This window comes from Streptopelia decaocto, assembly GCF_964273445.1.
Source record: "Streptopelia decaocto genome assembly, chromosome: 4".
Classification (NCBI taxonomy): domain Eukaryota; kingdom Metazoa; phylum Chordata; class Aves; order Columbiformes; family Columbidae; genus Streptopelia; species Streptopelia decaocto.
The window spans coordinates 68,366,080-68,389,352 of NC_138658.1; the positions used below are offsets into that span (position 1 = coordinate 68,366,080).

The following is a 23,273-nucleotide window of genomic DNA, read 5'->3' on the forward strand; positions in this document are numbered from 1 at the left end:
AAAGCGGGAGGGGAGAACAGTGGTAAATCTCGCGATAGCTGGGGCGAAGCTCTCGCGAGAGGTGTCGGGCGGGCGACGCGCGTGTGGTGGTGCCGGCACAAGCTGGTGTGAGGGGAGCGGAGCGGTGGCTGCATCGGTGGCCGCGCTCCCCGCCGGCTCTCACGGGGCTCGGGAGAGTGTTGGAGAACAGCGGCTGAGTCTGAGGGGTAGTGCGGGGGGCTTTGCTACCCCCTCTGGGCGCCATTTTGTTCGGACTGTGTGCACCTCCAGCCCTGGCCCCCGCACTCTGAGTGCCGAGCCGCTGCTTCCCCACACGCACCCCAGCCGAAAATGGGGAAGGCCGCTAAGCGGAAGCGAAAGGCCCCAGCGCTCTCCGCAGCCAGGGGCCCTGTGAAGTCAGCTATGGCCTTGGTCAGGAGCAACCCCTTCGAGGTGAAGGTTAACAGGCAGAAGTTTAACATCTTGGGGAGGAAGACCAAGAACGATGTGGGGCTGCCTGGTGTATCGCGGTCCAAGGCCATCAAGAAGGTAAGAGGATGTCAGAAGTCGGGAGGAAGGATGTCATGTGTGGATATGGTTGCAGTGGAGAGGTGATAAGCCTGGAGTCGTCTGAGGTGAGATAAGAGACTCTCTCATCTTGCAGGGGAGGAGCGGCTGCTCACCTCACCTTGCTCAGATGGTGATGAAGAGCCTGCTGTTTCCCTCCATTGCCATCCCCAGAGTTCAGTAGTGCCCATCGCCCTTACCGCGTGTGTGGGAATATTCTCTTCTCAAATTAGCCAGGCCCAGAGTACAGCTGCACATGTTGTTGACATGGGAAGCAAATACTGAACCAGAGTGCTGGTGGTTGTCAGTGTGCAGTGTGTTGGTCAGTTCTGGTTGCTGCAGGGTGTTAAGCTTCTTGATAATGGTGCAACATTGCTGTGATAGGGAAAGCTTGGAAGGGTGCTAAGGTCTGAATGCAGGGAGAAATGTGTAGGTGCAAAGAAACTACCGTTGATTTGGTAAACATGCAGATGGCTTTTTGTGCACTGGTTAAATAGTTGCGTTGTATAAGTATGTTGAGATGCAAAATAGTGTTCTCTCCTTATTAATCTCCTAAGAATGACTGTACAACTTGAGAAGAATAAGTCTCTTATTTTCCAGTCTCTGCTGAAATCACTAGCTACCTGACCAAAATCTAATTCATAAGGGAAGAACGAACGTTGTCTCATACAGTGCATCTGGCATTCCATCAACCTACCTTATCCTTGAGTGAAGCACTGAAGTTTTTTATGATCTGTTCCTTCAACTAACCCAGGAAGGAAGTTAAAACCTCTGTAGAGTCTGTTAAAGCTAAAAAAAAAGAGTAATTTGCAAGTTTGGCCCTGAGATTTCTCTCTGACATGTTACATACTATCTGTTGTCGAACAAAATGTAAACACTTACTGAAAAGAGAAGTTATTGTTAAAAATAGTGCAGCAAAAGGAAATTGATAGTTTATCATCTTGCACGCTTTATGAGAGGTGGTGCATTAAGTAATATTTTATCAATGAGAGAGAACATCAAATAGTTGATAAACAACAGTGCTTTTCTGTATCCAAGGTATTAAGAGTTATTAAAGTTCGTGCACAGTATTTAAGCTGCATGATAATTTATGTATCCTGTGCAAGAAGTAAATACAAGGCAGAACTGGCACAGTAGCAGATGAAACCTGAGTTCTGGTGTCAGTTACAGCAGCGTCTGTAAGTTGTGAATGCTCAGTGAGGCAGCAGGGGCCTGTTGTAGTAAACTCAGCATTTTCCTTCAGTGCACCAGTTTATGGGTTCATGATATTAATAACATGAATAGCAACAGTACGTTTCAGTAAGATTCAATTAATGTCTTTTAAATAAACATGGATTTTTTTTCAGGTTAAACATGGCCAGCATTTTCTTCCTTTAGAAACTACATAATATCTTAATGAAACTACATAATATCTTAATGAAACTCTAAATTAGCTTTCAGTCTTCATTACTATTTGTCCAGGTTTTAGAAAACTTTATTAATGTTTCGTGTTACATTTTAAGATATTTGGGGTTTACTTAATAGTAAGGTAAATCAAATGCTTGTCATGAATTAGATCACTGGTGTTGAAAAGTAAACCTGTTTCCTTACCCATACTATAAGTACAGTACATACTGCCTTCTACAGGTCTCCTAAACTTCCTTTTACTGCTTTGATGCATAACCTCCCTGTGCTCAACACTAAAGCAGAGAGCTAAATGGATGTAACCACTTGGGTGTTTTTATGTCTTAGATGACAAGCCCAAAAGAGGTTCAGCTGACACTTTTGTGCTGTCTTTAATATGTTATTCTTGTATCCTAAGCTTCAGACAAAACATAATTCTTCAGTGGCAATGCAGAGTTTTTATATATAATAAAATAAAGGTGAGATAGAGTGTACCATATTTTAACTTCATGTGAGCAGCTTATAAGAGAACTTAATGGCTCTGCATATATTGTATGATCTTCCCATCTTTTATTCTCATTATTTTTTCCTTCTCATTCATTGCATTCTGATAAATTAGATTCTTGCCGGGACACCATGGAGCCTTTTGTAACTTGGCTTTGAAAGCAGTTGTTCTCTTTGGTTTTTAATTTGATCTCTCTCTTTTTTCTTTTTCTTTTTCTTCAAGCGTACCCAAACGCTACTGAAAGAATATAAAGAAAGAGAAAAGGCAAATGTGTTCAAAGATAAACGTTTTGGTGAATATAATGCCAAAATAAGCCCAGAGGAAAAGATGATCAGACGATTCACTTTGGAAAGGCAGGTAAAGTACAGGAATTAAAAAAAAAAAAAGGAGAAACACTTGCATTTTCAGGTTAGGAGTGTCCCCATTAATAGAGGGTTTTGGAGGTCAATGCTTTTTTATGTTTGAAACTTTTATGAAAAAGCAATTTTTTGTGGGAATCCTAAATTTTTAATGAAAACATTCTGGTTTTGCAAGACAACTTTCTGAAATGCAAGAAAGCCAGTTTTAAGCAGATTCATTGATTGATTGGTTTTCTTTTGACTGCTTTGACCAGTATGATTTGGGAACTGGATTAGGAAAAGGCAACCACCATCAAGTACACTTGATGGGATTCCAGTTCAGCTGTGGAACAGCCGTCAGTTCATTTGCTGACCAGAACAACTTTCTAACTTGCTGTCATTCTGTAGTGTAAATTGTATGTGCAGTACTGTTCTTTTTGCCTCATCATACTCAGTCTCTAGAACTGATTAGTGGAATATCATGTTTTACTGATAATTTGCATAAGTTAAAGTCTCTTTCATTCAGCCTGAAATGTAGTAATTAAGAACTGATGTTACTGACATATAGATAAAACCTGATCTTCCTTAGGTTTTCTTAGTTACTCCAGTTGTACATTAGTATAAGAATAAGGAGACATCATACTCACTTAAGGTTTAAAGTATTTTAATAGAAGTGTAGATCTGGTAGTGCTCTAATTCCAGTGTTCTGTACCAGCAGAACACTGGAATAAGGATCTCCTCAACTAGCATTAGAAATACAGGCTTTATTAATTTGTTGCGTGCAAACTAAAAATCTTTTTTTATTTAATTGGTTTGTTTTACTATTCTTAGCAAAATTATGGAAAGAAGAATATCTATAATCTTAATGAAGATGAGGAATTGACTCATTATGGCCAATCTTTGGCAGAAATTGAAAAACTAAATGATATTGTTGATAGTGACAGTGACACAGAAGAAAGAGGAACACTGTCAGGTAAGGCATGTCAGCTGATATCCCACTGGTGGTTTTATTGTTTGTATGCATTCATTATTTGTTCAATACTGTCTTTCAGTGAGAAAGAATATTATGTAATTGTTTGGGATATTTAAGCCAGATTTGATTACTTCTTAACCTCACAAAGAGCAGCTCTCTGGATTTTAGCAGATGTTCAGTTGGAACTACCTACCTGGCAAACTGCTTTAATTTGTGGGATTTTCAACATATGTAGGTAGCTGTGTTTTGAGCCCTTTGCATGGAGGCTGATGTGTGAGTTTTCTGGTTGCTTTCTTACACCTCCATACCTAAATACTAGTTAAAATATTGAAAAAACACGTTCCTTCCTTGTACACATTATGTGTTTAGCATCTATCTCTTTTTGTGTGGCCATTCCCATTGGGATGGGAATAGTACATGATTGCTTCAATAGTTTTAATTGCTCCCATTCTCAAACAACAGGGGGATACTGTCCCAGCAGCAGCACTCCACCACTGATGTTATGGATTTGAAGAGGAGTCACAATCTGCTTCTATTTTTTCTTTTTTTTTTCTAGCTGAGTTAACTGCTGCTCACTTTGGAGGGGGTGGAGGCCTTCTTCGTAAAAAAGCATCAAGTGGCCAGCAAGACGAAGAGGAGGAAAAACCTAAGTCTAGGAAGGAACTCATAGAAGAGATGATAGCCAAATCTAAACAAGAAAAGGTGAGTTTTTAGCCCTGAAGTATAAATGTGCATGATGAAGAAACTGTCACAATTTCTGTCTTTGCAGAATAAAATGGTAGTGGCATAGAAAACAGAGGAGATACCTGTCTAAGAGTCCAAGCCTCTTGAATAAAGTCCATCTGACTTTGTAGTAATTTTAGGATATGCATTGAATATCTGCCATTCTTTTGTATCCCCAGAATCTCCCCTTCTGTTGACTCTGAACTTGTTTTTTGTATGAGACCCTTGTGCCATCCTATGTAACTCTGTACTGCTTCTTTCATAAAGAATGTTTACACATGTAAGATACCAAAATTTAAAATTATTCATTTGCTAAATATAGCATTTTGGGTTTATGCTGTAAATGCTATGTCATGTTCATCTGAATAGAACTGCTGCATTGCATTTGGTTGTTGTGTTTTGGTTTTTTTTCTAGCAAGAGAGGCAAACTCGGAGAGAAAGTGCATTAGAACTCACAGAAAAGCTTGACAATGACTGGAAGGAAATCCAAACCCTTATTGTCCGCAAAACCCCGAAGTCAGAGAAAAAGGACAAAGAAGCAGAAAAACCCAAGGTAAGGTTTTGGCTACATTACTTGCTTTTGTTCTAATAACTTGTAGTTTTGGCTTGTAGTGGCTGAAGTATAAGGCAAAGTTCATCACTTTATAAAATAAAATGTTGCCTGCTAGTCACATTAAAGGAATGCTACAGTTTTTAGGACAGTTTGGTTAGTTGGAGGAATATAGTGTTTTATATGATTTATCCAATTTTAATTACCTATCAAATCTGAGAGAGGTTACAGGTTGAACAACACTGTTGGCTACAGGTTATTTTTATGCCAAGTACATTTTCTTCAATTAAAATTGTTGAGAACATTGACTTAGGTTGAATGTCTTTGCAGTGTTCCTTGGGTAAAACAGCTTTTATTTGACAGCAAATGTTTCCTTGTAGTAAATTGGGTACTGTCTCTACAAAAAGAGAATGAAAATATCTAACTTTTGAATACATATCTTATGGTCTCAAATCTTTATTATTTTTATTTTATATTAATGGAAATAAACTTTTAAATCTAAGAATAGATATTATGATGTCTTGCACTATTTTTTTTTCTTGTAGAAATTTTGTGTTATATGCAGAACAGTGTGAATTTCTATTTATTCCTTGGCAATATAATTCTGTTTTTGAAAGATCGAACTAATAAACTGATCTTATGTTAAAACTGATGTCACATAATGAACAGAAGACACTGGATCAAAATTTCATGTTTTGATATATTGATTTTTGGTTTTAGGATGTTTCATAACAGGCTGAATAATATGTTGATCATGTGGTATCTTAGACAAAAAGTTCGTCATCATAATTTGCTGAAAAGGAAGATTAGGTTCCTTTGCGTCATGTATGTGGATCCAATTTAAGAATTATCAAGGATGCAAAGAGTCAATTAGTAATGCTCTATAACATTAACGTTGAATTGGAGAAAATTATCTAGTTATGTGTAAGAAGAAAAATACTCAGAACTGAATTTTGGAGAAGCTGTATGGTTTAGTGACTTAAGCAGATATTAAGAAGATTCTATTCACTAGTCCAGTGTAGTGTGTGCTAGTGACTGTTTTCCCAAGTGTGCTGCTTAAACTCATGGAATATCAGCATCCTGTTTGGTGTTTTGTTTTGGTCTTGTTTTTTAAGATAGACATCTGCGCTACTAAGTTAATAAAGACTTAGCTCATGTCTAACAATGTAAAGTGAAATGTAAACTAAATACTTCAAAGTTTTTCAATTAACAAGTAAATCAGTTTTTAAGATACTATTTGTAAGTAGTTTTTAAGATACTATTTGTAAGTTTTTCAGTTATGAATAACTTAATTAGGGGAGGGGGAAATGGCAGGAGAATTTCTGTTCAATTGTTCATCTCATTCCTTGCCTTAATACTGAGTTGAATGTTCTTGCAGCTTGCTTTGGAAATGGTCTTTTCCTTATATCTTAACTGTCTTATTGCTTAGCTGTTAGCCTGGCAGAGGGTGGATGCAAAGCAGAATAATAAAACTTAAGATAATAAACAATTATATAAATATTTCTTTAGCCTGATGAATATGATATGATTGTTCGAGAACTTGGATTCGAGATGAAAGCGAAACCTTCAGAAAGGATGAAGACAGAAGAAGAATTAGCAAAAGAGGAACAGGCACGACTCCAGAAGCTGGAGGTATACCATTTATGGCTTTAGATTGTTTTGTGGCCTGTCTTTTGGGAGTGACTGCTTATATTCACTGCTTGACCTTAGACTGAACGTGACTGTACTAAACTGCAATTGGTCAGGGTGATTTCAGGAAATCTTTTGTTTGTGTTTTGCTTGCAATCTGCTATTACAACAAAATAACATAGCTTGCTACATGACTAGTGAGATTTATGAGATGAGTTGATCTTTCTTCAACAAAAATGTAATATCACTTCAATTTGCCTTTAAATGTATTAAATTATTCAGAGTTGCGAGGTGCTTCTAAGCCAGGAAGGGGGAGTATCATGTTGCACAGCAGTTGAGTTAATACACTGGCAAGTTCTTTATTGTTTTCTTCTGGTGTTGCAAGAGTCTTCAGTGGTTGCACGTATGTAGCTTTGCAGAGGAATAGGAATCTCTTGGGAAATATTGCATGCTCTTTCTATTACATGGAACTCTGAGTCTTTTGGAAAGAATGCATAATTTGGTGAATGTTTCTCCCCTTTTTTTCTTTTGGTATACTAGGGATACATTTAGAACCGCAGGGCTTCAGTACCTTCAGTTTACCTCAGAACAACCCAGAAGCCTTTTTTTTCTTCTGTTCTTGTCATCTTGTTTGATATACAGTCTATCTGGTTGCCCAGGTGGAAATCCCTTTGTTAATGATTATTTCAGATATTGCCCATTGAATCTATTTACAAATTCAGTATATTTTTTTAATTGTAGGATATGGTTGTGTTTACTACAAACTTGTTACACATATGGGAGACGCAGATGAACACTGCAGAATCATAAAACACTTTAGCAGCTTACATTTTCTAGTTACAATGCATTGCCTCATAAGCAAAACAGTTTTTAAATGAGAGAACATAATGCTCCTGATAAACCCAGTTTTAAAGCCTTCCAAATAAACAAATCCAATTGCATGTGTGTTCTTACCAGATTGCACTCCCCACAAAAGATAAGGTATCATCAGCTTTTGCCCCTAATTTCTCAGTTGCATTTTTTTTCTTTTCATCAGCTTGTTGAGTAATCCCAGTTAACTTTTTCTTCCTTTGATTTTCATAGCTGTAGTACTTGAGGGATCTTCCATTCTGGTGTAGTTACCTCATTGATCTAGATGGCTCACGTCTGTGTGTGGTATTTCCTCTAAAACACAGGCAGATCGGCTACGTCGAATGCGTGGAATAGATGAACAGGCAAATAAAAAGAAACCCAGCCATGTGTCAGCTGATGATCTCGCTGATGGCTTTATCCTTGATAAAGATGACAGACATTTATTGTCTTACAAGGTAAGATTTAAAATTCCAGAACTTTGAGTTCTGAAAAGAAAGCTCTGCCTTCTCACTGGTCTCCCGTGTAGGTGCTGGAAGGTGGTTATTTGGTCCAGGTGGACCAAGCCCAGGTCTGCCTCTCCTCATAGGGCAGGTGCCCCAGCCCCTTTAAAATCTTGGTAGCTTTCTGCTGAACTTGCTGCAGTTTATAGATGTCTTTATTGTATTTGAAGACCCAAAACTGGACTCTATTCTATGTAGTCTTACAAGTGTTGAGTGGAGGGAAATAGTTGTTTCCCTCAATCCTACTGACTGTAGTCCTGCTATTATATTAGCCTCCTGTGCTGTTACCCTACTGGGCTAAAGAGAGGGCTTTAGCCTTCTGGTCATTTTTTAAATTTCTGCTGTCTTTGGTACAGCTTCCACCAAATTTCAGCCCGAGGATGAGTGGGTTTCTGAAAGAACAATTTCCCTATGAAATAGCTTTGAATAGGGTATCAGAGCAATATAACCTTAAGGCTGATGTAGTGAGTCACCTTGACTGTGGTACACACGTGTGCATACTGATCTTCTCATCCTCTTACATGTAAGTAGCAAGAGACTTGCTGTTGTCTTCAAAGGGGAGAATACAAATTGTGAATGTGCATTTAAACTGATGATAAATAAAATCAGGATGGGAACAAATATTTATCTGATGCACTATTTCAGTACGTAGAAGGAATATGTTGTTGGGGTTTTTTTTAAACCAAGAATGCATCTGTAAATGGTGGTGAATTTTCTTTCATATCATCTTCTAGTAGTTTTTCCTTTTATGTTGACTTTTTTAGTCCTTCTCATACACTACCTCCTATTCTTTCATTTTCTTACAGCCCCTTGGAAATAACCCTACTATTCTTATATCTCTATGCATGTTCTCTCCTTAAAATCCCTCCTTATCTGGCACTGTTGCCATTCACTGCTTGGTCAGGGTAGCCAGGCTCAGAGCCTGTTGATATGTATTTAATGATAGTTTTGCATGGTGATTCTGGCAAGGTGCTGTCACTCTCTCAGTGTTTTAACTGAGTTGTTTTCTCTACTAGCTGGATGGAAAAGTTAATCTTGAAAATGAAGAGGAGGAGGAAGGAGACAAGGAGGAAGAGGAAGAAGAAGAAGAAGAGGAAGGTGAGAAGGAAGATAATGAGAGTGAAGAAGAAAGTGAGGAAGAGTCTGCTAATGAAGATGAGGAGGATGGTGCTGCAGATAGCCACTCCGATCTTGAATCAGACCTTGAGAGTGAAGAAGAAGCTTCAGGGAATAAAGAACAGAAGAAACATGAGACAAATGAAAATGAATCACAGAATGTGGAAGAACTAGACCCAAAAATGAAAACTGCCAAATCAGAGCTTCCCTATATGTTTGCTGGTAAGCAAAGGACTGATCCAGAAATCCCTGTTGTCTCAGGGCATTTATAACCAGTCTCTTTCTCTGCCCTGTAGTATCTTGCATATTCCGGTTCATCCATGAAGTTTTTGCTTCATAGTTGTCTTCTGCTATTCTGAGACTAGCCAGTAACTGCTGTTTCTAATGAGCAGCCCTGGTCACACCATAAGCAGTGGGAACCAGATCTGTTTAATCCCAGAACTGTTTCTGCTCCTCTGAGCCACCTTAGAATTGAAAGATAAATACTGGGGAGAAAAATGAAAAGACATGTACTCCTGTCTGAAGGCCACCAACACATCCAATCCGAAGTGCTAGTGTTTTGCATAAGGGAAGCCAGAACAGTCTTCTATTAGCTATGCCTAAATGAGAAAAGGTTACTTTCTCTAGTGTTTGGACTGATATTTTTGTCAGAGAAGATGCTTGAAGAGGCAAGATTCTAGAAACAAAGTTTGACTCCATTGAGACTGTGCCTAGGAGGAAGGAGGAGTCACATTTCAAGTAGTACACAAAACATTCATTAATATTAAGTACATAATGCATCTAACTATTGTCCTAGCGTAGATTTCTCTAACAAAAGTATCTGTCACAAGATTAAACAACCTTTCAAACAACTTCCGTAAGTGCTTGCGTTTTTCCATCAAAAGGCGGTAACTTATGTTACACAAAGCCTTTTAAATTGCATTCAGGTTTTGCTTTAGCCAGAAAGCAGTCAAATAGAAATAACTCAAAAAACTTATTCAGTTAGGATGTTTTTTTTTTAAAAAAAATCTATTAGTGGCAAGATTCTTCCTTTTAATATTCTTCATACAAAAGCTAGTTAGGTATGAATTAAACATAGAGCTGATTGTATTATTTTAAATTTATGGCTTAATTCTGCTTTGTGTGTGTCAACATAGTTGTGCTCAGCTTAGGAAGGAAATACAGGATGAACTGAATTGTTGAAAAACCTTTACATTATTTCATGACTTATGATTGTATATATAATGTTACATATATGCTGATACATTATTAGTGTTTAAAAGGTGATTCAATAAAAGCTGTATGGTATATTTGGTATATTTTTTCCTGAATAATAACATTTACAAATTGGAAATTTGTTAGATGTTCACTTCAATTAAATATACTAAGTTTGAGATTTTTTTCTGGTCAATTTTTGTTTTTACTTTCCAGTTCCTGAGTCCTATGAGACATTTAAGTCTTTATTGGCAGGAAGAACAATAGAACAACAGCTTATTATACTGGAGAGAATTCAGAAATGCAATCATCCAAGCCTTGCAGTGGGAAACAAAGCAAAGTTGGAAGTATGAGAGTTTTGTTGTTTTGTTGGGGGTTTTTTAAGGTTTAAAATTAACTTTGAATTCTGGAGTAAGTTTTAGTAAGTATTTCGGAAGCAGTATAAAGCATACATGGTTCTATGTTGCGAGTAGCAGTAGAATCAGCATACCACTCTTCATTTTCTAATTTATATATCACTGTTCTTTTGTGCTGCTTAAGAATATGTACAAAGAAAAAAAATCACCTAATAAGTTTAACATATGCTTCTTGCAGAAATTGGTTGGCTTCCTTCTGGAGTATATTGGAGAGTTAGCAACCCTGGATTTACCAGAGCTCAGAACAATTGACAAACTGGTCCTGTAAGTGATAAATCCTATGGACTTTTGCTCCTTTATGATTTAAAGAGAAAAGCTACCTATGGGAAAACATTTATCATGTTGTTTGGTTCAAATAGTTCCGTAGGGATTGTAGGCAACTATAAGTCTCCAGCTCTATAGTGTTTTAATTTCATTTAATTTCATGTATTGCTTGAACCATTAATTATACCAAGACATTTTCAAAACCTCTGAATGTAATTTTTGATCTGCAAAATGGTTTTCATGGGTAGTGGATACATAATACCATGTATGGATGCACTCTTCTGTATATGAAGTTATTTAGACTGCTGATTAAGGGGTTTAAGCTTTGCAATTACGGTGTGCAGTTCCCTTTGCAATTTTTGTTCTTTTTCCATGGGCTTCCATTCTATGAATTCACTCAGGAAACTAGACGAAAATGGAATTGAAGAGTGTTCTAGTAAGCTCATACAGAAGTTCCAAATAAACACTTTGCGGGAAGTTGTCAATTTGGCATTGTTATCTTCAAATACCTGACAGGCAGTTATAGTGACAAGAGAGCCAAATTTGTCTCAGAAGTATTGACGCAGGCTGCAGCGAGGGAAATTCCAATCAGAAATAAGGAAAAAAAATCTTCACAGCAAAGGTGCTGCACATTAAAGCAAGTTTCATGGAGAGGCTGTGGAATCTCCACCTTTGATGATATACAAAAGTGACAAAGCCATGAGCACGCTGATCCAGCTCTGAAGTTAGCTGTGCTTTGAGTAGGAGACTGCAGCAGGTGATCTGCAAAGGTCCCTTCCAACCAAAATTAGTCTGTAATTCCAGATTGCAGACTAGACAACTTTATTTCAGTGAGTTATTTGTATGTAGTTTTCAGCATATGTTTTTTATTTCATGCTAAAGTAAATAACTTAAAAAAAAAATCTGTTATATGCAGCTTTAGCATTCATTGTTCTGTTGCATTCGTCAGCAAAAGCAGTGACCCCTTGATACTGTCACACATGCTGGGACTTTGTAAAAAAGCATGAACGCATTTTGATTGTTTCTTAGAACTGGGATTTATTAATAACACTACAGACATTTTTAACTGAAGATACTGGGAAAACTCTGACTAAACGGATACAGACTCCTGACTGCATCTCCTTGTAGGCACTAACTGTAGGCCAGGAGCTGACCTGACTTTGTGTTTTTTTGTTGTTGTTTTAAATAACAATTTTGCTAACCATATTGCTGTCTCACATGTTGTTTAACATTGCCTAAGAGTATTTAGAGTAGTGGGCTGCCTAGTGTGTGCCAGCATAGCTCAGTGCAGTGAAACGCAGAGTTAGGAGATTCAGAAGGGTATGTTTTAACAGATGTTTGGAGAGTATATTTTAAAGTTTTAAATTATTTTTTATTTAATATTAAGAAACTACTGAATCAAATATTATCTCACAAGGCCAGATGAAAAATACATGTCTCTGTAAACTAAAAGTATTACAATAATAGTCTATATACTGGATAGCTGTTTCTAAAACAGAACAATTTGTTTTGGAGAATTTGTTATTGTTATAGTATAGATGTAATGCAAGCAATCTTCCTACATGTGCTTAAAAATCAGGTTTTTTAATAACATCAATGGTGTAACTTGATCATGACATATATTTCTTGTTCATAGGCCATTGTACAATCTTTGCCAGATGTTTCCTGAGGCAGCCAGTGACAGTATTAAGTTTATCCTTCGAGATGCTGCACACGACATGGAAGAAGTAATTGAAGTCAAGGGCCGTGCAACATTTCCAGGTTTAGACACGGTAACAAATGCATACTGCTAGGAAAATCTCTTGTTCTTTACATTAGTACAAAATGTTAGTAAATACGAGATGGCATTAAATTTCCTTCCATATTTCAAAGTATGTAATGAATTACTAGCATCTATGACTTTTTAAGTTGTCTCACTGGAGATAAGTTTTAACAAAAAATCCCCCCAAGAACAAAAAAAAATCCTGAGAAACAATTAACCCCAAACAAACAAACTCCTTCACACATGTTCTTCAGAGCAGAAGTGTGACTGTAATATTAATAAGGGGAAAACATATTGAAATTGCAACTCCAGTTTTCATGGCAGAAAATTATTTGTTTGCCTGATGAAACTTAAATGGGTAGTTCTAGGAAGAAGTGATACTGTCAGCTATATGTTCTGATTTCTTTAATTGTGTTAAGTAAAATGTTTAAAAAAGTGCTCCATAGAAGTACATTATAGCCTAGATGAACAAAATAACAGTGAAATATTATGGGTATAAAAATACAACATTTCTTAGTACTTTATATATGATAATTGCTAAATTAATGACTCAGAATTTACCTTTCCTCCTTATATTAGTAATATTTTGAAAATTCAGTGGCCACGCTAACTGTGAACAGACTCGTTTTTCAGTGTCTTAAGTAAATGGCTGTTAAGAAGTTCAAGACTGGAGTGTATGGAAAATGAGTATTTGTTTATAATAGTAAAAAGTTCCAAAGATAAACTGTATGTCAGTAATTCAAAGGGAGCTACTTGTTTGTCTCCCAGCTTGATGAAGCAGTGCTGCCTAATGGAATAATTAGACTATTGAAAGAAAATAGACTGAAGGATTTGTTTAGAAGGCATTTCTTGCGCCTTGAAAATATTATATTGAGTTCTTTTGAAGATTCTTTGTTCAAGATGTTTAGTGTTTTGCAGGAAATTTATTGTAGAGTGCTTTTAACTTCTATTTTTTTTTTCATCAGTGTCACTCTTGTGACACCAATCACTCTTCTCACTTTCTTTTCAGTGGACTTTTTCAGGTTTCAAGCCATTGCTATCTTTTAGGGTGGAATTATATCACTCTCCTATTCTCCAAGCGCTTGTCTGAGTGAACGTTCCTTAGACCAGTTGTTAGTAGACCTAATATGTGCCTATAGTTAATCTAACCTGAAATTTAGACTGCGGTATTTAGTAACCAAAACAGTTCAGGACAATATTTGTTTATGACGGAAACTTCATAGAGAGAAACAATAAAACTTCAGTTGCATTTAGCTAACTATGTAAATATCCACTTAGATAATTTTCAGAATTACCTCGCAACCAATGTTTTATATCCTTACAGTGTTGACTGGAGGTCACTTGTAGCTCTCTAACAAGACCCCTTCAGTACAAGTGTACCTAATCGCTGTTTAGTTCTTTTGGCTGCAGCCATTATTTGTTAACTTGTGATAGTGCCTGAGGATCCTGGCCTCTTAAATATCTGTGTTGAGGACCTGTTGAAATGTGTCATGGGTCTTGTGTGGCCACTTCCTCATTTGTTTGTGGTGTGAGATCATTTGATTGTGGTGGGCTGGAGCGGGTCAGATTTTCTTGTGGAGTTAATTGGGTTGATTTTTCTTTCAGCTGCCTCATTGAGTTAATGGAATGTTAGACCTACAATGGATATTCCATTTTCTCATGTAACCCAAACAGTCTTCTCAATAAATAGGTCATTTATCATATCAGATTTCTCAAAATGATGTATATTGTAGTATTTTTAGACTATTACATAGCAGTTACTTGTTCATCAGTTACATATGTGTAAAGTCAAGATCCTGGAAATAATGTCTTACTATATTTTGCCTTACTCTGTTTTATGTGCCATCAGCTTATTTATTTGAAAATTATATCGCTGCTGTTTCCAACTTCTGACTTCTGGCATCCAGTTGTAACACCTGCTTTTATTTACATGAGTCAGCTACTTACTAAGGTATGTCTATAATAATGTATCTACCACAGTACTGAAATACATGGAATTAATGTATGTATGGGAGGTGTACTGAAAAGGCAGCTTTGTCTTTGGTATAGTCACAGATAGTAATTGGAAGAAAAAGTGAAGAAGAAAAAACCTTTGCAGAGTGTAGTCCAACTCACAAAACCATATCTAATCATTTTTTCAAGCTGTTAGACTAGAATTCCTTATATGGCAAATTACATAAAAGTAACAGAACAGGCTGTGTACAGTCTGAAATAATTCATTAGTGATTTCCATATATTGCATGTGTTCCTACTTAAGAAATATAATTACTTAAAAATTGGCAGTATTGTTTTCCTTGAAAATGTACTAGTGCAATGCATTGCATTGCAGTTATTATGTCCTTATTTTTCTATCCAAATATCTTGGCTTTATGTTCTGAGAGTCTGGAGCTGGCTGTTCTGTTGCTGTCAGATATCCAACCAAGTTGCTCTGAGCTTTTTATTTCCTTCTTCCATTTCTGAACAACTTATTGTTTGTGGTTTAGCACCTTCTAGTGGCTAAACCAGTTCTGACAGACTTCTTACTCAATTCTTTATATTGCCTTTAGTGAGGGCAAGGGAAAGCCAGTATGTTTTTTGTCTAAGTCTAAAGGGTGTGATTTCACAGATTTTAAATGTGTACAACTTACTTAATATTTCTCTTTTTTTTTTTTGGGAGATCATATATTTTTGATGTATAGATTTTTAATTATGAATATTTTGTGCCTTTTTTTTTCCTTGTAGTGTCGCATCACAACATTGCAAGATGTTATTAAAGGGTTGTTTGTATGCTCTTTGTTCCTGGAATATGTATCTCTCTCCAGAAGATTTGTACCAGAACTCATCAATTTTCTTCTTGGAGTACTTCACATATCTCTGCCCAGAAAACAGGCCCAAGGTAAATGCGCAATAAATTTTAGTATTAAGTTTATATTTTAAATTTCAATTTTTAAAAAGTCACATCGAATTTATGTTTTGAACAAAAGACCAAAATCATCTGCTAGGTTAGCCATACATAACAAGATGCCCAAGAATCAAGGTTATGAACTAGATCCTCTAATGTTGTTGGCAGGAAGGAAAGAACTGAAGTTATTAAAGGAAATGAAGTCATGTTGCCTACAGTGCAGTATTTTTGCAATATTGTTTTTCAAAGTAGACTGTGTGACTGGGCTGTGCTCTAAGATTCACAGCCCTTAATGGATTCCTGCTAAGTACCCTATGTCTTCACAGGGAGGCAGCAGCTAATGCTGCAGATACCCTCCCTCTTCAGCTAATAGGTGTATCAGCGAGCTGTTAATAAATGAGAGAAGTAGATCACAAAGTTGGTATTTTTCCTTTTTATTTATGTGGCACGAGTTTGTTGGAGTGTAACAGGGCAGCTGTCCCCACAAGCAGGATTAGTCTGTGCTGTAGCATAACTGGGTAAACTTAGCAACTTGCACAGACAACACGGAGAATAAAACTATCTTTCCTATTTGATTTATGATTTGATCCAAATGATTTTTTTTTTTTTGCCAATCTTTCTTTAACTTTTGGATTCATTTCTATCTTTAAAGTTATTCTAGATCTGGGGCTTTTTTGTTGACAAGTTCAGTGACAATGATTTACTTAGGAGGAACTTTGTCAGAGCATACTAATTCGTGTGTTAGTATCTCTGGGTCACTGAGTATCACTCAGCATGTGTGAAGAGACTCTGCAGGCAGGATATTCACAAGTGAAAAATTCAGTTATTTGTTGGCAAACTCACAAGACATCTGGGATTTAATGAACTACAGGCTATGCCGTAATATGCTGGTTACTCTTGATAAAACACCTGAAGCATCTCTGTTCTCTAGGTAGTCATCAGTCTGGTGAGGAAGGGTCAGCTTCTGTTGCTGCAGAATTCCAGTACATCTTCAACAGTACTGAGTGGTTGTCTGGCAGCTCCTTTATTTTTTTTTTTCTTTTCCTTTAGGATTTTTATGCCTTTCCATGCTGGCATTTTTTTTCTTTTGAATTCTTGAGGTACCCATGATCCCTTTTCTCAACAAGCCTAGTACAGCGGTTTCACCTTTATTATGTGGTATGGCTGTACCCTACAGACTTTCTCCCAGCTGTTTCTCATAGCGTAGCAGTTTCCTCTGAAGCGTGAGCCAAGGTTACACAGCTGGGCTGCATCAGGGCTGAGCCCTGGATTCTCGGAACACCAACAGCTGAACTCTTAGAAGGAGGGAGAAGAGGTTATAGAGTGGGTGGGTTACATAGTAAGTTAAAGTATTTTCTCCTTTGTTTACTCTCTTAGGAATATTTGATCTACAAAGGTTCTTGGTACAATTAAAAAATAGGTTTCTGCAAAGTCAGATAAGAAACTATTTAAAAATATTTAGCAGTAATTGATGATCAAGTGATAACAGGTATTTTTGCTTTGTATTTCTGTTAATGATTTTGCACTAGTTAAATTTGCATGGTGTTAGTTTCTGTTAACAGTGAGGAAAAGCTCAATAAAAGATATGTTAGAGGCACAGTGTTCTCTTTGAGAATTTTTCAGTCAATATTGATGTTTTTAAGTTATCAAAGTATACAAACATTTTTAAATACTAATGGGGGAAGTATTGCTGATAAATGTGATGATTAGGCTGTCAACACAGAATATTTAAGAGTGAACATACATCCAGTTCTCTGGAATATCGATATACTGTCACACCAAAAAATTTCTTGGGGTTCAATTTTGATAGGAAGTGGAATCAGCAAATAGAACTCTTATTGTTTTATTTTTATGAGCTTGATCCATTAATTTCTAATATGAAAAAATTATGTGGAATACCACTTCATAAAAGACTAAAATGCAGTCTGCTTTAGACTGAAAAAACAATTATTACCTTAAAACGGAAGAAAAGCTGGAGGTGGAGGGAGTGGGAAGGAATTGTCATTATTGATAGCCTTAGCTAATGGAGTTGTTAGTGAGATCTGCTATCTTCTCATAAGTAAAGCAGATAATAAAACTCATGTATCTTAGTTTCTGATCTTGCATATTTTTATGTGTCATCATTTGTTGGGCACAATTTGCCCCTAGTGAAGCAATGCTGGCTGTCACCAATCACCTCATTGTTTTCCATGTGCCTTATCGTAGTTTCCAGGAGGATCTGCTCCATAATCTTGCTGGGCACAGAGGTGAGACTGACCAGTCTGTAGTTCCCCAAGTCTCCCTTTTTAAAAACTAGGGTTATTTTTCCCCTTTTCCAGTCACTGGGAACTTCAGCAGTCTGCTAGGACACTTCAAGTGTGATAGATAGTGGCTTAGCAACTTCATCTGCCAGTTCCTCAGGACCCTTGGATCCATTTCATCAGGTCCCATGGACTTGTGCACATCCAGGCTTCTTAGCCAATGTCATACCTGATCTCCTACATTGGACAGTACTTTATTCTCCCAGTCCCTGCCTTTGGATTCTGTGACTTGAGCAGCATGGGTAGAGCTCTCACCTATGATTGTACTTGTGCTCCAGTGTTTTACATTATTTCAGAAAAACATAATACCAATAAAGTATTTTTAAGGTGGTACGATTAAAAACATAAAAGGAGTTGTTGTGTTTTCTTCCTTCAGAAAGAATGTTTAGGATTGATCTTGTTTAATGATTGTTGTTCATGTTTTTTAGGCTATACTGTAGTGCATCCATTTACACCAATGGGGAAAAATTTAGAACTGCTTTTGGTGTGTGATAAGAAGGATCTGGAAAGTTGGCAGAAGCAAAATCTGCCATTGAGTATTGTGACTAGATTAAAGGAAACCAGCAGAACAGAAATGAATCATATCAGGTATGTAGGAAATGTGAACAGAAGAAATAGCAGATCATATTTTGGGTAATCTCAGTGACAGTGTTCTTAAGGAGTGAAAATAGTACCAAGTTGTTCTGCTTTTTTTTATTATACTACTGTAGCATATGAAATTGCTAATCTTTTGCCAGAATGTTATGCAGAGCACTTGTTGGAGTACTTAGCCCTTCCATTCCTTTTCAGTACTACTGTGACCTGATCAGGATGGTGTAGAGACAGAGGAGGTGCTCAGTACTTTGAACTGTGAAGCTCTTCAAAAGCAAATAACTGTATTTACATAAAAACACTATGCTAGAAAGTGTTACTTAAGTAATAACACACTGAAGTTAGGAAAGACTACAATTAAACATGTCCATTAATCACGATCAGCCTGATTTTTCACCTTGCGCATGTGTTATGGTATAACTCATTTCAGGCATGAGTAAACATTGTGCTGTGAAGTTTAAAAATAAAACCCGAAACCAAAATTACTCATTCTGTCTCAATGAAGTTTTAGAGCTTCAGAACCAGTACAAGAACACTTCTGTAACCAGTATGAAAACTTCTTACTCAGCATAAGTGGCAAAGATACAGTGCTGGCTTGTGCTCTGTGCACTGACATAAAGATATGTTGCTGATGGAATTATTGGGCATTTGCTTAGAAGAGTGATATCTTTAGTCTGAATTAACAACTAGAAACAGCCTTTTAACTGGTTTTGTCAAGAAGTTGTAATAATAGATGCTGCCAATACTCTTAAATGTAATTAATTGATTCATTTTATTTGAAAATCCACCACAGTTCTTGCAAGAGAAATTGTTAATTCTTTTGTGCATTAACAGGTTATCATGTCTAGCCCTGTGTTTTGACCTTATTAAAAAATGTGCAGTTCTGTATGAGTCTTTACCGTCATTCCATGAAATAATGCGTCCTGTCAGAATTCTCCTCACACAACATGTGCCAGTGAATGAATATCCTGAAAAAATGCAGGTATGTCTTCCTCTACAATGAAGTAATCAATATGTTTGTTTTATTAATAAATTCTGTGATGTTCATCTGTGCTTGAACAAAAACCAAGGATAAGCATCAGTGAGATTTTTCCAAGGGTCAGGCATTTGCCTTTTTTGCTCTTCAAAAATCATAGTGATGTTTCTGTGGAAATAACAAAGAAGAGCAGAGAATGTTTAGAAAAAATACTTTTTCATCTTGTATCTTGTCTTGCCCCTCTAATTGAAAAGAATAGCACTTAGCTTGTAACAATGTAGCATCTATGAATGACTTAATTTGTAAGAATAGTAGTCTGGTCATCCAGTTGCTGTATGAATCTGTAGGACCTTGGTACCACCAAATACATGTACCAAATTGGTTAGGTAGTATTTATAACTGTCTAGTAAAACTAACATAAATATAATTGGTCAGCTACCTTATTTAAAACAGGTGAGCTGTTTATTTTCTAGCAATGAGGTTCAAATTTATCTGTCTCATCTGAATGTAGCAGAATTGTTCTCTCCTCAAAGAGGCACCGTAACATATCTTTAGAGAACAAGATTTTGTAATGTAAATGATATAAAATGGTCTATAATTTTTGCCATCAGAACGAACAAAATGAATAATCATTCTTAAAATGATCCTGAAAGGCAGAGTCTGAGTTAAACTGGCTTTAGTCTTGCTTCTTCCTCTGTCAGGTGAAACTACCTGCAGACCTCTCTTATTGTCCATGATACCATCTTAATAGACTTACAAAGGTGTTTAAAAATTATCCAGCCTGGAAGGCTTACAGCATTTCAGTGTTAGCAATGTCCTAATAATAGCAGTGATTTTACCCAGAAAAATAACAGATGAGGAGAACATTACTGTTGATTCAGTTTTCAATAGTTTGTGAATTATGGTGGTTTTGATATGCTTTTAAAATTGTAATTGGATTTGCATTTTCAGGAATGGTATCACGGTGCTCTGAAAGAGCTAGAGAACAAAGTAAAACACTATACCCCGCTGATATGTGAGAAAATGAAGCCAGTGCCGTTGAAACAGTATACACCTAAAATTGTGAAAGTGTAAGTAAAGCAACACTTGATGCAAAGGGAAAGTGCAGTTAAGCATTAAGATTTTCAGCAGGCTAGAAGGATTTGGAAAACAGGACATAAACCAGATAATTTTTTCTGCTATATTTTGTGCACAAGCGACCAGCTACTTGGGTGATAGGGAGGGAAAGAAAAAGGAAGGAGAAATTCTATGAAATAAAGCAAAGATTATCTTGTGGAAAAAGTAGCACTGGAAATCAACCCTTGCCCGTATAATACATTTTAAATTAATACATTTCAAGATGAAAGGTTGTTATTATCTAATCAGGTGCGTTACCAGTTGCTCTGTCAAGCACTCAAGTCTGAAGAACAAGAGTGAGTAGCTCATATGTATTAATATATGAACTATATGAAGGTAAGGATGGATGGTGAAGGTACTGAGGGATGCTTCACCAGTGCAAAACATGAGGCTGACTACTTCTGTGCTCTGCATCACAGATGATAACAAATAATCAGTCAGATTAAGCATTCTTTTAAGCGCACTTACTTGTCCCATTCCACTCCTTCCCCCAACAAAGCTTTCTACTTTCCAACAGCAATGACAAAAAACATGTAGTTTTTTTTTTCCTTTTTTTACAGAGCTTGCGATGACCATGCGAATTTTTGTATTCTCTTTAGGAATAAGATTTTATTAACACTGGTTTGGTTTTGTAGATAATAGAACAGTATTCTGACTTAAGAAGTCTGTTAGTGCTGCTAACTTCTTTAGCCATCTTGTTTATCTACAGGGGCATTAATTGTCTGCCTTACTTATTCTAGTAACTGAAGAGGGCAGCTTTCTTCTGCCATATACGTTTATCCCCAAATAATTGATGAGGCTTTTTCTGTAGAATTCATCTGCAGATAAAGTCTGCAAAAACTTAAAATATATTGGGAGATTCCATCTTTCTCCAGACATCTTTCATTCTTCTACTCCAGCTTTTTCAGTCTGTTCAGAACGCAGGCTACATATTGGGGGGTTGAAGTGTAACTGTGCTCTGGGAAATGTCTGCTTGTCGTTTGCATGGTGATGACATGATGCAGTTAGAAGGTCTGGTGAGTGTTTTTCCAGTTTGTTCACTGGGGAGCTCCTTATTTTGCAAGTTAATAACATAATATGCAGGAATTTAAATAGTGAATAGGTATTCATAGAAAACTCACTCCTTATAAACATGAAAACGTTGTTTTTGTTGCTCACACATACGTTCTCAATTCAGTTTAGAGTTTGGAAAAAAGCAGGGTGGCAGCAAGGAGCAGCAAGAAAGAAGACAGTTGATCCAGAAGCATAAACGTGAACTTAAAGGAGCCATTCGTGAGATACGGAAAGATAACCAGTTTCTGGCCAGAATGCAACTTTCAGAAATCATGGAGAGGTATTACAGCCTTTCTTTCAGCACTGGTTTGGGGGTGGTTCTGCTCTGTGTCCATTTCTTTGCTGCGTGCCAAGGCGGATAATAATAAACATACTAAAACAAATAAAATTAGGGAAAATTTGGGGAAAACCAAACATTTTCAGTAGAGATCATTTAAAGTGTTTTCATCTTTGCAGTTTCATTTCCCTAGTTCAAGTAGATGCAGAATGTTTTATCTAAAGTGTGTGTTGGTGGAATTTAATAGTGGGGGTGTTTATAAGTTAATCATTACTGCTAAATATACTTACTTATTTTCTCTGATAAATCTTTCTGAAATATTCTATATGTTGATTGTTTCTTTTACAGAGATTCAGCCAGAAAAAGAAAAGTGAAAGAGCTTCTCGGTAGCCTTGCTACACAGGAAGGTGAATGGAAAGCAATGAAAAGGAAAAAAGGAAAGAATTAATTTGGACTATCTGCAGCAGGAAACTTTGATTTTACTGCCATGTAAAATAGCCCGATCCCATGGCTTTTGAACAGATTTTAATTGCATTCTTTGGATGCATTCCTTTTGAGGAGACAAAATCATCAGATCTCTCTGAAAAAGTGAACCTGCTTATTGGAAAAATCTACTGGTTTTCATAAGGAAAATAAAAATAACACTTTTGTATGTGCTATACTTCTCTTTATTTTAATAATAGAGAATATTTGGATGAATAATCAGAATTCTTAGGTGTGTGTGACCAGATTTTAGTCTAATTTGAACTACACACGCACAAAGAAAATTGTACAGCAGAAACCTTTTATTATCTTTTTTAATATTGAATAATTGCAGGCCATTCTCATAGTATGTTTGCAATTTAAGCAGTAACATTTTAATTAGTCGGTTGCATTGGGACATTCTAATTCATGTATTCAGTGGATAATGGAATCAGCTTTCAAGTAGAAGTCATTTGTTAAAGCTGAATGGCCATTCATCTCTTCAGGAAGTTTTGAAATCTCTGAAATTCTTAATCACTTAGGGTGGTTAAGTATAATTCCTCAGTGAATTCATAACTACCTGATTTAAGTGGACAGTGACATCCTTAGCTGCCTTCTGCTTATTTTATTATTTATGTCTAATCACTGATAACTGCCCAGCATGACTTTGGAAAACATCTGCTCTTCAAATACAGCCAGTAAAAACTTCTAAGTGTTTTTTTTAAATACTATACTTGTAAAGAAACACTGCAATGAGATTAAGAGTATCACAGTAATTTAAAGGTGCTAGTCCAAACCCTTCAGATATTCATTGTAATCTTCCTATTTGATAAATTCAGTGACAGTTGTTATGCATTCAAGACAAT

General features: G+C 36.5%; 1 protein-coding gene across 1 annotated transcript; it reads left to right on the top strand.

Moving 5' to 3' along the window:
- Window positions 1-51: 51 nt before the first annotated feature.
- NOP14 (NOP14 nucleolar protein) lies at window positions 52-22,604 on the top strand. The gene is made up of 18 exons (XM_082050456.1): window positions 52-528; window positions 2,657-2,791; window positions 3,604-3,745; window positions 4,302-4,447; window positions 4,884-5,021; window positions 6,528-6,650; window positions 7,823-7,954; window positions 9,016-9,337; window positions 10,526-10,656; window positions 10,904-10,989; window positions 12,626-12,761; window positions 14,601-14,702; window positions 15,473-15,626; window positions 18,361-18,520; window positions 19,358-19,505; window positions 20,451-20,569; window positions 21,793-21,948; window positions 22,294-22,604. Exons 1-18 carry the CDS (start codon window positions 331-333, stop codon window positions 22,391-22,393), a joined length of 2,628 nt encoding a protein of 875 aa, XP_081906582.1. The 5' UTR covers window positions 52-330; the 3' UTR covers window positions 22,394-22,604.
- The last annotated feature ends 669 nt before the right edge of the window (window positions 22,605-23,273 follow it).

Coding starts and splice junctions, on each gene's coding strand:
- NOP14 (XM_082050456.1), top strand. CDS start 331: ATGGGGAAGGCCGCTAAGCGGAAGCGAAAGGCCCCAGCGCTCTCCGCA. Junction 12,762..14,600: donor CATTTCCAGGTTTAGACACG/GTAACAAATGCA, acceptor ATGTGCCATCAG/CTTATTTATTTGAAAATTAT. Junction 18,521..19,357: donor ACAGAAATGAATCATATCAG/GTATGTAGGAAA, acceptor GTGCATTAACAG/GTTATCATGTCTAGCCCTGT.